General features: G+C 40.3%; 1 protein-coding gene across 1 annotated transcript in view; it reads left to right on the forward strand.

Annotated features, from left to right (window-relative positions):
- Window positions 1-14,674, forward strand: part of MIB1 (MIB E3 ubiquitin protein ligase 1) — a 125,266-nt gene that overhangs the window by 33,020 nt on the left and 77,572 nt on the right. Inside the window, exons 5-8 of the mRNA XM_040984790.1 lie at window positions 642-746; window positions 8,053-8,119; window positions 9,661-9,865; window positions 14,449-14,632. Coding sequence (XP_040840724.1) covers window positions 642-746; window positions 8,053-8,119; window positions 9,661-9,865; window positions 14,449-14,632 — 561 coding nt within the window. The remainder of the gene's footprint in view (window positions 1-641; window positions 747-8,052; window positions 8,120-9,660; window positions 9,866-14,448; window positions 14,633-14,674) is intronic.

Raw genomic sequence — 14,674 nt, forward strand, 5'->3', positions numbered from 1 at the left:
TCCTCACTTTCTAACTCTGCCTTTCTAATAAATTAAAACAAATATTCAAAATACTAAAAAGAAGAATCGTCCTGTTTAGTTGAATGGCCTACAAATCATGTTGTCTTTCCAGTGTTACATATGCAGTTTTAGCTTCATTGCCTGCTTTTTAGGGAACAACTAAGGGATACTGCTGAAAGAATCAAAGAACTCAAGTCCTTTTTCTTTCAGAGCTTTCTTCATGTTTTTAGCTCTTCAGAGAGTAGATTTATTGTCAGATTTTGAATGCTTGGTCAAATGTTAAGGAGTGTGTTTTGAGCAATGCGCTTATAAAATATATAGTTCTTAAACTTTTTAAGAATGCAAGAATTTCACATATTGTATTGATATTGTTTCCTGATAACCTATTGCTGTAATTCCTAAGTATTTTGATTTAAAGATTTTAGGTTGGGATTTGAAATTACTTTGTAATTTTGTAAAAATGGCTTCAGTGATAATCTGATTATGTTAAAAGGAACTTGTGTTTGGCAAGTAGAGTTTTTTTGATGATCTGTTTCATAGGCTTAGGTGAAATGACTTTTAAGATGTAAACATGATTGTTCCAAGGACTGGCCTCTTTCCTCTGCTTTAAATAAAATTCTTTTTTCCAAAACTTTTGTCAGGTCACAGAAATCCAGGACTGGAGTGCATCAAGCCCACACAGCGCAGCCTATGTTCTCTGGGATAATGGTGCTAAGAACCTCTATAGAGTTGGCTTTGAGGGAATGGTAAGTTATGAAGACTCACAACAGATGCAGTGTTGACTAGATAAATGAAAGGAAGTCATAGCCTTATTGTGCTTTTTCTTGTGTCATTTCCTTTTGTCAAATACAGTCCTTTGAATCTGGATTTGTGCAATAGGAAGGAAATTTGTAAAGTGAGAATTTCATTCACTTGCAAGATCTTTGCAGTGTTTAACTGTGTTTGTCTAGCTATTTAGTAGTATGATTTTTGCTTGAAGGTAACATTTGAGTCCATTGCTATATAATAATTGTTTAGAGCTGATCTCTTCATCAGTATCAGTCTGGGGGAGTTTAGTTTATCGACCAAAGCAATTTACCATCATTGGGAAGACCATTCCTTGGAGTAAATTATGTAGCTCAATATTTTCGTCACAGTGATAGCTGCATTCCAGATGGGAGTGCTTAGTTAGAGTGCAGCTACTCTGTCTCTGATGCAGTTTTTTGATAATGTATACCGTGGGCAGCAGTAGATGGTGGCTCAACTAGGTGGTACCTTACCACTCATGCTGAAGTCTCAGATGGAATTGCCAACTCCTGGCTTCAGTCTGGTATATCTTGCTTATTGCAGGTCTTTGGAAGTGATCTGGTAGAGGGAACATCTTTGTCTCTCTGTTTTTAAAGAAACTTGTAAAAGAAAAAAGACCACTTCTTTCATAGACCTGGAAAAGAGCACAATGTGGTTTTATCATACATTTCTGTTCTGTGTTCTGAGAGCTTATAAAAATTACAGTAGAAATTAGAATTATACTTAAGGTGATTTATTAATTTTTGTTTGAAAGGCAGATTTACCAAAAGAGGAGAGAGATTTCCATTTACTGGTCTGCTACCCAAAAGGCTAAAACTGCTGGAGCTAATCTGATCTACAGCAAGGAGCCAGGAACTTCCTTCAAATCACTCATATGGGTATAGGGTCTTAAAAAATGAGCCATGCTCTGCTACTTTCCCAGGCCATTAGCAGGGAGCTGGATCAAAAGTGGGACAGCTAGGACACAAACTAAGGCCAATGGCTGACAAAGAATGAACCTGTAGAGCCATTTTCTTGGCCCTTTAGAGATTGTTTTATTTTTGTTTGAAAGGCAGATTTTTTAGCTAGGGAGAGGAGAGACACAGAGATCTTTTGTTTTTAAGTTTTATTTTTGATGATGTTTACACAGTTGATTAGGGTGGGAAGGGTCGACGATCAGGGAAAAGTGGGTGAGTTCATTATTTCTATACCTTCCTTACTTCTGTATCTTGGGGGGAGAGGGAAGACAAGAGCAGAAGCCACAACCAACCTTCCAACTGCCCAAGTACCCAGGGATAGAGAATGGCCACCTGATGTCATCCCAGGGTCCCCGATGTGGAGCATGTTCTGAGGCTTCTGTTCAGGTGGTTTTGATAGTTTTGACATGCTGTCCAACTTGCAGAACCAAGGATGAGGAAATCCTTCCAAGGTTCGTTGGCTCACACTGTCCACTACAGAATTTCCATTTGCTCAGAAATTTGCTTTCAGCCTTCTCTGGGGGTAGCTGACCGATTCGTTTTGCCCTCCTTCTTCTGCTTTGGTACCAGATGTCCTCTGCAGGCTCCGATGGATTGCCTATTCCTCCATTGGCATCTGGTTATACTGTCCACTGCCCAATCTTCAGTAACTGAGGTGGCCCTGTTCAGACACATGCACTCCACTGTCAGATCACAGGTCGTGCCATTCTCCCCATGGTTGGAGTTCTGAGTCTAGCAGTTCAGTGGGGGAGGCTCTCAAAAAAATCTTGTCTGAGGTGATCCCAGACCTGACTCGTGTGTGCGCCTACCAGTATGGGGTCTGGCTCTTTCTGTCACTCACATTAGCCTACTGATATGGTACAATTGCACCGACGGTTGCAATTGCTGTGTCAGATTATCTCTAGCCCCATGAGAGAGGTCTTTAATTAACAAGTGGTCATAATGGCTGGAGCTGAGCCAGTTAAAAAACCTGAAGCAGGAGTTTCTTTCTGGGTCTCCTACATGGATAAAGGGGCTGGGCCCAAGAATTGAGACATCTGATGCTTTTCCAGATCAAAAGCAAGGAGCTGGATTGGAAGGGGAGTAAGTGGGACTCAAAGAAGTGCACATTTGGGATGCCAGAGCAAGAGGATTAGCTTATTTTGCCATTCTGTTGGCCTTGATATTTGTTTTTTTTTCTTTCAAAAATGTTTTAGAGTTTATTTATTTGAAAGATATTATTTATGGAAAGAGATGGAGATCTTCCATCTGATGATTCACTTCCCAAGTAGTCACAGCTGGAGCAGGGTCAGGCTCAATCTGAGTTTCCCATGTGCAAGCAGGGACACAGATACTTCAGTTATCATCTAACTACTTTGGATGTGCACATTAACAGGAAGTGGGAATCGGGTGCAGGTTTGGGACTCAAAAAACATACTCTGATATGGGATGTAGGTATCACAAGTGGTGTTTTTTTTTTTTCCCCTTGTGGATCACGGAGGATGATTGATGTAGAAACAACTACAAGTTTTTGAGTGTTCTGAGAATAATGGAGATGTATTCAATGGATCGCTTTGTATTTTGGCATTTCATGGACCATTGTTTGAGCATTGGCCTTGCTAATTTTATTTTACTTACAAGCTTAGTCATTGCCAAAATGTTTTTTTTTTCATAATAATTCAACCTTGAGCATAATTCAAAGGATTTTTAAAATTTTATGTTTTTTCTCAGTTCCCTGTGTCCTTCATGAGGAAATTAGAAAATGTCCTACTATCATCTTTATGTACAGTGTAGCTATGTGAATTTAAGCAAAAATGAAAAAGATTTATTTATTTTTCTTGGAATGTCAGATTTGCAGAGACACAAAGAGACAAAGACCTTTCATCCTCTGGTTGACTTCCCAGATGGCCACAATGGCTGGAGCTGAGTCAGTCCGAGGCTCGGGACTGTTCAAGACTGCTGCTTTTCCAGGCCTTAAGAAGGGAGACGACTGGAAAGTTGAGCAGTCAAGATGTGAACTGGCACCCTTGTGTGATGCCAGGGCTCCTAAGCAGAGGTTCTGCCGGTTCAGCCATTGCTTCAGTCCCTTAAACTTGCCAACTTTTATCATTCTAAGTTGTCAGTTTTTCATTATCTTTGTTTTCCCTGTTTTCCAAAATTTTCATTTCTTTATTGAGTGGCAAAACAAGAGACAGATTTTCTGCTGACTTACTCTCCATGCACTTACAGTGGTTTTGCTGGGCCCTAGCCAGGAGCACAGTCACCGTCTTCCATTTGTGAGGCAGGAACCCCGATCATTTGAGATACCCCCCAGTGTCTGTATTTAGAAGGAAGCTAGAGGGCCCAGCATGATAGCCCAGTGGCTGAAGTCCTTGCCTTGAACACGCCGGGATCCCATATGGGCGCTGGCTCTAACCCAGGCAGCCCTGCTTCCCTTCCAGCTCCCTGTTTGTGGCCTGGGAAAGCAGTCGAGGACGGCCCAAAGCCTTGGGACCCTGCACCCGTGTGAGAGACCTGGAAGAAGTTCCTGGCTCCTGGTTCATAGTTTCGGATCGGCACAGCACCAGTCATTGTGGTCACTTGGGGAGTGAATCATCGGATGGAAGATCTTCCTCTCTGTCTCTCCTTCTCTCTGTATATCTGACTTTGCAATAAAAATAGATCTTTAAAAACAAACAAACAAAAAAAGGAAGTTAGATTTAGGAGTGGGACTGGGGCACTGACACAGTCTCTGTTTTGGGATATCAACTTTTTTTTTTTAGTCAATTAAGATTTATTGCCATGAGTTACTGTTTTGAGCATACTAGAATTCAGTATGCCTTGATACGTAAAACAACTTTTAAAAACTTAAGTAAACATTCAATGTCTTGTAATGCCTTCTCATTTCTTTCTAAAAATTGCCATGCTATGGTGGCATCCTGTTAAGTATTCACCTTCTGATTTTGAATTGATAAAAGCTGCTTATTTCCAAGTCTCCTGGTTGCTAAGTTGCTTATCATGCTTCTGTGGGAGGTGTTTGAGACAAATGGCCCTGTCCCTGCTGGGAAGTCCAGTTCAGCCTTTTCATATTATGTCCGTGATCTCAGACACGCTGTCTTGTGATATCAACATCTTAACCGGTGACTGCTCAATTAAACACCTTGTATAATTTTGCTTCCCTGTCTTCAGTTTTGATTTTTGTTTTTGTAAAGACTTATTTATTTAAAAGTTAGAATGTATGTTTGTGTATGTGATAGAGAGGTAATATGTCTTATTTCATCGCACCAGCAACCGTATTGGTTAGGGTTGGGCCAGGCTGAAATCATGAGCTTCGTCTGGGTTTTCCATCTGAGTGCAGGGGCCCTAGTATTTGGGCCATCCTCTGCTGCTTTCCCTAGGAGGGCTGTCAGGCAACGGGATTAAAACTATCTTTTTTGTTTTTTTAACTTTTAAAAAAAGATGTATTTGTTTTTATTGGAATATCAGATTTACAGAGAGAAGGAGAGACAGAGAGTTAACTCCTCAGATAGCCGAAACCAGGAGCCAGGAGCTTCCTCTGGGTCTCCTGTGTGAGTGTATGGTCCCAAGGTCTTAGGCCATCTTCTGCTGTCCTACTGGGTCACAGACAGGAAGATGGAAGATAATTAGAGCAGACAGGATGTGAACTAGCGCTGTTATGGGATCCCAGTGTGTGAAAAGCAGGGATTTAGCCATTGAGCCATTGTACTGGCCTGTACATTGTGAATTTTTGTAACATTTAATGATTAATTTACTTCCAATGAAGGCTTGTGTGCTCTCTGTACTCTGATACTGAACTGTTTAGTCTATATAAATTGATGCCCAGCAGTACTCCTTTCTAGGGTGATAGTGTTATGTATTTAACTAGATTTCTGTGGGGCATAGCAGAGTATCCCCATCCTGCTTACTGCCCCCTGACTACCCCTACAGCGAATATGTTCATAAACATCTCTGTGGATATATGCCTTTGCACATTATTGGCAGATTTTCCTTTTCCTTTTTAAAACATTTTTTTATTGGAAAGTCATGTATACAGAGAAGAGGAAAGACAGAGAGGAAGATCTTCCATCCGATGATTCACTTCCCAAATGGCCACAGTGGCTGGAGCTGAGCCTTAGTTCTAAAGCCAGGAGCTAGGAGCCTCCTCCAGTCTCCCACGCGGATGCAGGGTCCTAAGGCTTCGGGCCATCCTTGGCTGCTTTCCCAGGCCACAAGCAGGGAGCTGGATGGGAAGTGGAGCTGCCGGGATTAGAGCTGGCACCCATATGGGATCCTGGTGTGTACAAGACGAGGAGTTGACTCACCACTAGGCTACTGCGCCAGGCCCCATATTTTTCTTTTTCTTAAAAAATATTTCTTTACTTATTTGGAGGTTAGAGTTACTGAGAGAGAAAAGGAAAGATAGACAAGGAAGTGGAAGAGACCGAAATCTGTAATGGCAGGAGCTGAGCCGGTCCAAAGCCATTGAGAGAACAGTAGATGGGAGATTTTTCACTTTGTCTGTCTGTAAATCTGCCTTTCCCATTAAAAAAAAAAAGTCTTAGCAAAAAAAAAAATCTAGTGATCAGCTACCAGATATGCTGAGAATTATTAGTCACGTGTAAGTAATGCTTTAAATATTCACGATGACACCCTAGATTGTTCTTCTGAGTCCATCTTTCTTGTGCTGCTTTGTTGTAGTGCAACTGCTTCCCCTTCAGATACATAAGTACTAATTTATTGTTTTATAAAAGGTAAGCAGAGAAGAACTTCGGTTAACTAACTTTAGGTTAAATAAGGCCCAAAGTTGATATAATTAGGAAATTTAACAAGGAGTCAAAAGACTGAATTTGGTTCCGGCCTTTTCACTTTTAACTGTTTAGTGTTGGTCAGTTTCCTTTCATTGCTTTTATTTTTCTTTTATACAAAATAAGTTAATTTTTTTATACTTGTCTTTTTTTTGTTTTAAAGATTTATTTATTTTTATTGAAAGGTCAGATATATACAGAGAGGAGGAGAGACAGAGAGGAAGACCATTCATCCGATGATTCACTCCCTAAATGACCACAATGGCTGGTGCTGCGCCAATCAAAGCCAGGAGCCAGGACTGTCTTCGAGTCTCACACATGGGTGCAGGGTCCCAAGGCTTTGGGCCATCCTCAGCTGCTTTCCCAGGCCACAAACAGGGAGCTGGACGGGAAGCAGGGCTGCCAGGATTAGGATCAGCATCATATGGAATCCCGGCATGTTCAAGGCGAGAACGTTGGCCACTAGGCCACGGTTTTGGGCCTTATACTTGTCTCTTCTAATTGAGAGATAAAAGAAGTTGAGCTTTTTATATTTTTTGGTAAAAATGGTTTTTTTTTTAAAGATTTATTTTTATTATTTTTTCATTTGAAAGGCGGATATACAGAGAGGAGAGACAGAGAGGAAGATCTTCCGTCTGATGATTCACTCCCCAAGTGAGCGCAATGGCCGATACTATGCCGATCTGAAGCCAGGAGCCTCTTCTGGGTCTCCCACGCGGGTGCAGGTTCCCAAAGCTTTGGGCCGTCCTCTGCTGCTTTCCTGGGCCACAGGCAGGGAGCTGGAAGTGAAGCGGGGCTGCCGGGATTAGAACCGGCGCCCATATGGGATCCCGGCGTGTTCAAGGCGAGGACCTTTAACCACTTGCGCCACCGCGCCGTGCCCTAAAAATGGTTTTTAAGTGGAGGAATTATGCCCATAGTACCTAGGTACCTAGCGTTTGTTGTAGTTTATTGTTTGTTTGTTTAGATTTATTTATTTTTATTGGAAAGGCAGATTTACAGAGAGGAGGAGAGACAGAAACATTTTCTATCTGCTGGTTTATTTCTCAGATGGCCACAGTGGCCAGAGCTGAGCATCTGCAGGAGGCAGGGGCATCTTCTGGGTCTCCCACACGGATACGGTGCCCAGAGCTTTGAGCCTTTCTCCACTGCTTTTCCAGGCCTTACGCAAGGAGCTGGATGTGAATTGGAACAGCTGGGACACGAACCAGCACGCTAATAGCATGGGGAAGATTAACCAGTACATGGTGCTGGGCCCTGTAGTTCTTTTTTAAAGTATCTTTTTGCAAATAGTGTAATGTTAAAGATTCAGATATTTTCATTCCGAATTTTAAAGAAAGCTTAAGGTAACTACAATATGATTTAGCTAAAGACCAGATTTATAGTTTTTGACGTGTACTTTTGAAAGCCATACTTCATGTGATTGTTAACTCAGAGCTACTCTTGGCTATGTTTTGGGTGTGTCTGAATCAACATTTATGCTTCTTGCAGATATTGCCCTGTATTTCAAGTTTTTTATGGATAATTTTTCTGGTTTCTTTTCTTAGTCTGACCTGAAGTGTGTCCAGGATGCCAAAGGAGGTTCTTTCTACAGAGATCATTGCCCTGTGCTTGGTGAGTGTCCAAATGAAAGAGAATTTTTGAATGATGACTGAGAATAATTATGTCTCAATTGTATTTTTGAAATTTATCGCCATCAAATTTACTTGGAGAAATATTTCTCTTGGTTATAAACTGTTTTTTGTTTTTTATTTAGGATCAGAAGGAGTTATTAAATCCTGAGAAGTATGTGCAATTTAAGCTATAATATATAATTGAAACTATTTTTATAACTATCAACTTAAACATCATTGAAAAAATTTGTAGTACATTACATCAGCTTTTATGTTTTTATTGTCTTTAGAGTAGAATTTGACAAGTTAGTAATTCTGGAAGTTGCTTTCAGTTTCTATAAAATTATCTTTGTATGACAAAATAGCTCAATTTAAGGGAAAATATAATTTCACATGTCATTAGAAGAAAACTTGAACAGTATTAACCTCATTTTAATAGTTATTGTTGCTGGGATGAACATTTCTCAGTCTTCTGTTTAAGTATTTCGTTTCTAGATGGTTTCTCACGTACTTTGTGTTTTGCACTCTTCAGATTACTTATTTTGTTTGTTTTGGTAAAACACAATTTTGTTGCAGCTTTTTTCTTAAGAAAAGGGGAATATAGGAAGAAAAACTTTTCTGATGACATCAGTCATTTCTTTTGCTTTCAGAAACTTTGTTCTGTGATTTACATTTTTGAGAATAATGTGGAATCACTGTGTGTAGTTTCGGTCCTTCAGCATAGTGTTTGGTGATCATGAATCATAGTTTGGGAAGAGTTTCTGAAAATAATACAAGGAAGGGTCTTTTAAATAGTTAAGAAGTACTCTTTAAGCAAAAAACAAAAAAATTTTAATTGTTTTACTTCAGTTAAAAAAATAAATTTTTTTAACTTCTTGACTTAGTGAAAGGCAGAATGATAGAGAGAGAGAGAGAGAGACGAAGAGAGAAAATAAGAAAGAATGAATATATTCCATTTATTCTCTATCCTGCGGCTTCACTCTAAATGACCCCAGTGGCCAGGATTATCTGGGATTCAGCCAGGAAGGTAGAACTTCCTCCAGGTCTCCCATATGAGCGGCAGGAACTTATGCACTTGGGCTATTATCTGCTGCCTTCTGAGGTGTATTAGCAGGAAGCTAGATCAAAAGCAGAATATCTGGGACTTGAAGTGGCACTCCCATATGCGATATTTGTGCCCCAGGCAGTGGCTTAATTTGCTATGCCTAGTCAATCGGCTCCATCCAGGTTAGCTTTTGTGATTGTTATGTAGTGTTAGTTAAGAACTTATCCAGACAGAAAAATGAAGATTTTTACCACCCAGACATTTTCCTTAAATAGGTTTCAGTAGGCTTTTGTAGATTAGATTCTGCTCAGTTTTTGTTATAAATTATCATGTTATTTTATGAAAGGTTTTCAAGTTTGAAGTTATTTTTTTTTTAACTGAGTTCTAGAATCTCATAGAGTGAGTGAAATCTTAAAGAAGTTTTTATTATATGATGCCTAAAATATTTAGCTGATACTCTTCTCTTTTCTTGCTTTCTGTTTTCCTTGAAAATGCAGGTGAGCAGAATGGCAACAGAAATCCTGGTGGATTGCAGATTGGAGACCTGGTGAACATAGATCTTGACCTAGAAATTGTGCAGTCTTTGCAGCATGGTCATGGAGGGTGGACCGATGGAATGTTTGAGACTTTGACTACAACTGGAACTGTTTGTGGTATTGATGAAGATCATGACATTGTGGTGCAGTATCCAAGTGGCAATAGGTGAGTGATAGTTCTTCTGATAATGGCAGAGTTATAAAGCAAGCGAATAATTGGCTGTTGCTAAAGATTAATTAAAGCTAGCTCTTAGTTCATAAAAATCTTAAGTATTTTGATAAGGTGGAAAGGAAACAATAGTAAGAATTCCATGTTTTGTGTATATATAAATTTATGTGAGTATTTATGGTACAGTATTCTGTACCTATTTTATTTGTTGTTTGCAAGTAGAACAGATCAGCCTACCACAAACATGAGAGCTCCTCTTGCCTTGTCTCCAGGGTAAGTTGTTTTTTTAAGATTTATTTTAGGCCCGGCATGGGGCCTAAATAAAAAATAATAATAATAATAAAAATAAATCTTTAAAAAAATAAAATAAAATAAAATGAATCTTTTTTTTTTTCCATTTTATTTTTATTGGAAAGGCAGATATACAGAGAGGAGAGACAGAGAGGAAGATCTTCCATCTGATGATTCACTCCCCAAGTGAGCGCAATGGCCGATGCTATGCCAGTCCGAAGCCAGGAGCCTCTTCCGGGTCTCCCATGCGGGTGCACGGTCTCAAAGCTTTGGGCCGTCCTCGACTGCCTTCCCAGGCCACAGGCAGGGAGCTGGAAGGGAAGCGGGGCTGCCGGGATTAGAACCGGCGCCCATATGGGATCCCGGGCGTGCAAGGCGAGGACCTTTAACCACTTGCGCCACCGCGCCGGGCCCATCATTTTATTTTTTAAAGATTTATTTATTTTTATTGCAAAGTCAGATATACAGAGAGGAGAGACAGAGAGGAAGATCTTCTGCCAATTGATTCACTCCCCAGTCTATGGCCATACCACCCTGAATGCGCCTAGTCTCGTCTGATCTCGGATTCACTCCCCAAGTGGCTGCAACAGCTGGAGCTGCACCAGCCCAAAATCAGGAGCCAGGGGCCTCTTCCGGGTCTCCCACGTGGGTGAAGGATCACAAAGCTTTAGGCCATCCTCAACTGCTTTCCCTGGCCACAGGCAGGGAGCTGGATGGGAAGCTGGGTGGCCAGGATTAGAACTTGCGGCTATATGGGATCCTGGTGCATTCAAGGCCAGGACTTGAACTGCTAGGCTACTGCGCCAGGCCCTCCAGGGTAATTCTTGATCACACAACTCTACCTTGTGCTAAAGTGTATACAACATGTGATTCCTTATCAGCAGTGTAGAAGAGCATTTGTATTCTGACTGCAATACAATGTTAGAAGTAATGCAGTAAGTCACAATTCAGTATCCTACAGGTCTAAGAGAAGAGCAACTCACAATTTTTATTTGTAATTAGAAATTTTAAAAGATATATAAAATGTGCATATTTATGGGGTACTTATAATATATTTTGTTATGCTAATATTGTTTTGGTTACTTGTGTAATGTTCAGTCATTTAGAATAAATATATTCAAGCATTTAATATTTCCATGTAGGGAAAACATTTAAGATTTATCTTGTACATTTTTCTAACTTTTAAAATTTGAATGTTCATTTTAAAGTTTGGAAAGAATTCTTGCAGTAGTTTATAGGGTGATCGGGCTGTTCCAGCCCAGAGGAGTCCTCTCGGCAGAGAAGGCAACTTGAGTCAGTGTTGCTATTCAGACATCAAAGTAAGGCTGGGGAATTCTGCAGATTGAGAATGAGTATTGAATGATTGATAAGATATTTTATATTGAATTTTAGTTTTTAACTTGAGAGACTTTTTTTGTTTTTAAGACTTTTGGCAATCAGTCTAGAATGAAGCTGTTTGAGAATTTAATAGTTATTAATATGGTGCTTAGGATGATAGTAACAGATGGAAGCATGTTTATTAAAGGAATCAGAATTAAACTTTATTTTGATACAGTGATGAAAAACTATATAAAATATTGGATGTATGGCACTTTAAAACTAGACACCATTTGATATATGAGATTGGCAGTGATAAGGGATACTTTTTTTAAATAGAGAAATTGGCTCTGTTTTATAAACCAATTGTGGAAAAAAAGAAAACATTTATTTGAAAGGTAGAGTTGAAGAGCCAGAGGAAGAGATAGATAAAGATACCTTCTTGCTGTGGTTCACTCTCCAAATGACTACCATGACCAGGACTGAGTCAGGTGGAAGCCAGGGGCCTAGAATGCCAGCTGCGAGTTCCCACATGAATGCAGTGCCCTGAGCACTTGGATCACCTGCTGCTGCTCTCCCTGGTGCTGCATTAACAAGGTGCTTAGGTGGAAGTGGAGTAGCGTGGAATCAAACACTTGTATGGGATGTAGGTGGTGACTGAACTTTCTAAAGAAACGCCAGCAAGAAACACATCTTGAATCAAGTAGTTCTTTGAAGAGTTGAGTGGAATACTTATTTTAAGTGTAGATGCATATATAAGAATCAAGTGGAATTCTGTGTACAGGTGCATATATAGGGATGTTCTTTAGATTATCAGACATGCTAGTGAAAACTTGGAAGGGCATAAGTGATAGTAGGAGAATGGCTAAGAACACTAGTATGTCTTCTAGACAGACTGTGGGCTGGGATACTTGGTTACTGTTAAATTTCATGACATACCTATTTATTTGTGAAATGGAAAAATCATATGCCATGCATTGTGTGAGAAAAAAAGTTGCCTATTTTATGAGGAAAGCAAGTCTCCTTTAATTCTATTAATTGTACTGTTGATAGAAGATCTGTGGTACCAAGAGAAAACAAACAAAAAAAAGATCTGTAATGATACACAATTGAGTATTATCCTTCTTAAGGTTTATTTATTTCATTCTGAAAGGCAGATTTATAGAAAGAAGATCTCTGTACAGAGTGAAAGAGCTTCCAGCTACTAGTCCCCAAATGTCCTTGAGAGCCTGAGCTTAGCTGATCTGCTGCCAAGAGGCAGGAGCTTCTTCTAGGTTTCCCACATGAACCCAAGGTGCTAAGGCCTTGATTTGTCTTATGCTGCTTTCCCAGGCTAAAAGCTGGGGCTGGATGGGAAATGGAGTATCTGGGCCACAGACTGGTGCAAAATTAGCCAAATGAGTTATCACTCCAGTCAATGGAGTATTTTTTAATAGCATTTTTAAATACTAAAGACAAAGTTCAAATGCCCATGCCCAATAATAGTATTTTAAAGACTTTGTATAAATATGAATCAAGCAAAAGATTGCCATAAGCACGTGTCTTAAAGGTTATATACATCTGATTAACTAATTTACTTAGAAGAGGGAAAGAAACTGTTAAGAAGGGGACCCTAGGAATGCTCTAACTTTTCTATTCAGTTTTTAGCTAATACTGAAGAGTATAGATGGTAAATAGACCCTTATTCCCTTGTGAGAAGCAAAAGCAGTAGTTTCTGCAGCAGGTGCAGAATGTTCAGGAAGGCCCTGCTGCTAAAGATGAGCCTAGTGACATAGTTCCTGTGGCCTCGGTCCACGGGGCCTCACCAAACCTGTACACACACATGATCTCTAGTACTGGTCCCTGCATTTGCTCTCCTGAGTGTCACAAGCATGACCCATGTGAAGGGAACAGCCGGTAATCTTTTGGAGGATAGCTGTAGTGTGTTCTGGGGCACAGCTTGGACTATAATGCCAAACTTTGTAGGCACAGATAAGCCAACCACAGATGAGACAAGGCAACATTCAGGGCTCTGGGCTTCCCCAGTTGGTCTTCCATCAGTGACCGGTGGCTACACATGAGGCTAAAAATCTAGGAATACATGCCTGTTCAGAGAACTTGCCTAGGAACTGAGGTTGACATTAGTGAGGGTAAGATCTCCCATGCATTTGGGCCAAGCCCTGCATGGAGGGCTGGTCAGGAATCAGCTGCCCTCAACGAGATAAAGGGTTTTAGGTCCTTGTTGGGCCCTCTGAGCATTCCCCTACCAGGGTTACTGGTCCTACAGAGACAGTCCTTGCAGATGTGTAGCACACGCCCAGATCCCTGGTCAGAGCCTCAGTCTTGTTGAGTCCCTTGAGGCTGTACACAGTGACCAACCCTCTTTGCCTAGTGGGAATAGCTTGTGGATAGGGAAGAGTCACCATGGCATTGAGGCACGCTCAGTGTGCTTGGAGCCACAGCAGCTGGGCCCCTGGCATTGGGGCTCTTTGGCTATAGGAGAGTACCACTCTTAGTGCAGCCTTCAGAGCCCTTGCTTGACCCCGTGCTCGTAGGCCCTGCAGCTCTCTGGCCTATAGGTGGATCCCATGGGAGACGCTTGTCATGTAGAGTATTCCTAATGAGTTTCTAGTAAAGGTGATCTGGAATTTTTGTATAAAATTAGGATTTTCATTTTTACTTTTGTGTTTCTGATCGAATTTCTAATGATTTAATATTATTTTTATAACATTTGAAAAATGCCTGGGATAATAAATTAAACAGTATTTTAAAGTATTAGCATATATGACTTGGCTCCCAAAATTGTGTAATAGTCATAAAAAAGAAATACAAATCATTCACAGTATCATGAAGGATTTCCATCTAAGATTTTTGTCTTTGCAGTGTTTAAGAACTTTGTATTATAAAAATTAAAAAATCAAAAACTTAAGAAGAATGTTGTGTTAAAATGTAGTAAGCTTTTCCCTTTTTCCATTTTGTCTTTGCTTTTCCAGATGGACTTTTAATCCTGCTGTTCTCACTAAAGCAAACATTGTCCGAAGTGGAGATGCTGCTCAGGGTGCAGAAGGGGGTCCCTCGCAGTTTCAAGTGGGTGACCTTGTGCAAGTTTGTTATGATCTGGAAAGAATTAAACTTCTACAAAGAGGACATGGCGAATGGGCTGAAGCGATGCTTCCAGTAAGTTTATAAAATGTAGTTGGAGGCCAGTATGATTATAGA

Source organism: Ochotona curzoniae, unplaced genomic scaffold (genome assembly GCF_017591425.1).
Source record: "Ochotona curzoniae isolate NIBS_2020 unplaced genomic scaffold, NIBS_Ocur_1.0 contig_43, whole genome shotgun sequence".
In the NCBI taxonomy this organism is placed as follows: domain Eukaryota; kingdom Metazoa; phylum Chordata; class Mammalia; order Lagomorpha; family Ochotonidae; genus Ochotona; species Ochotona curzoniae.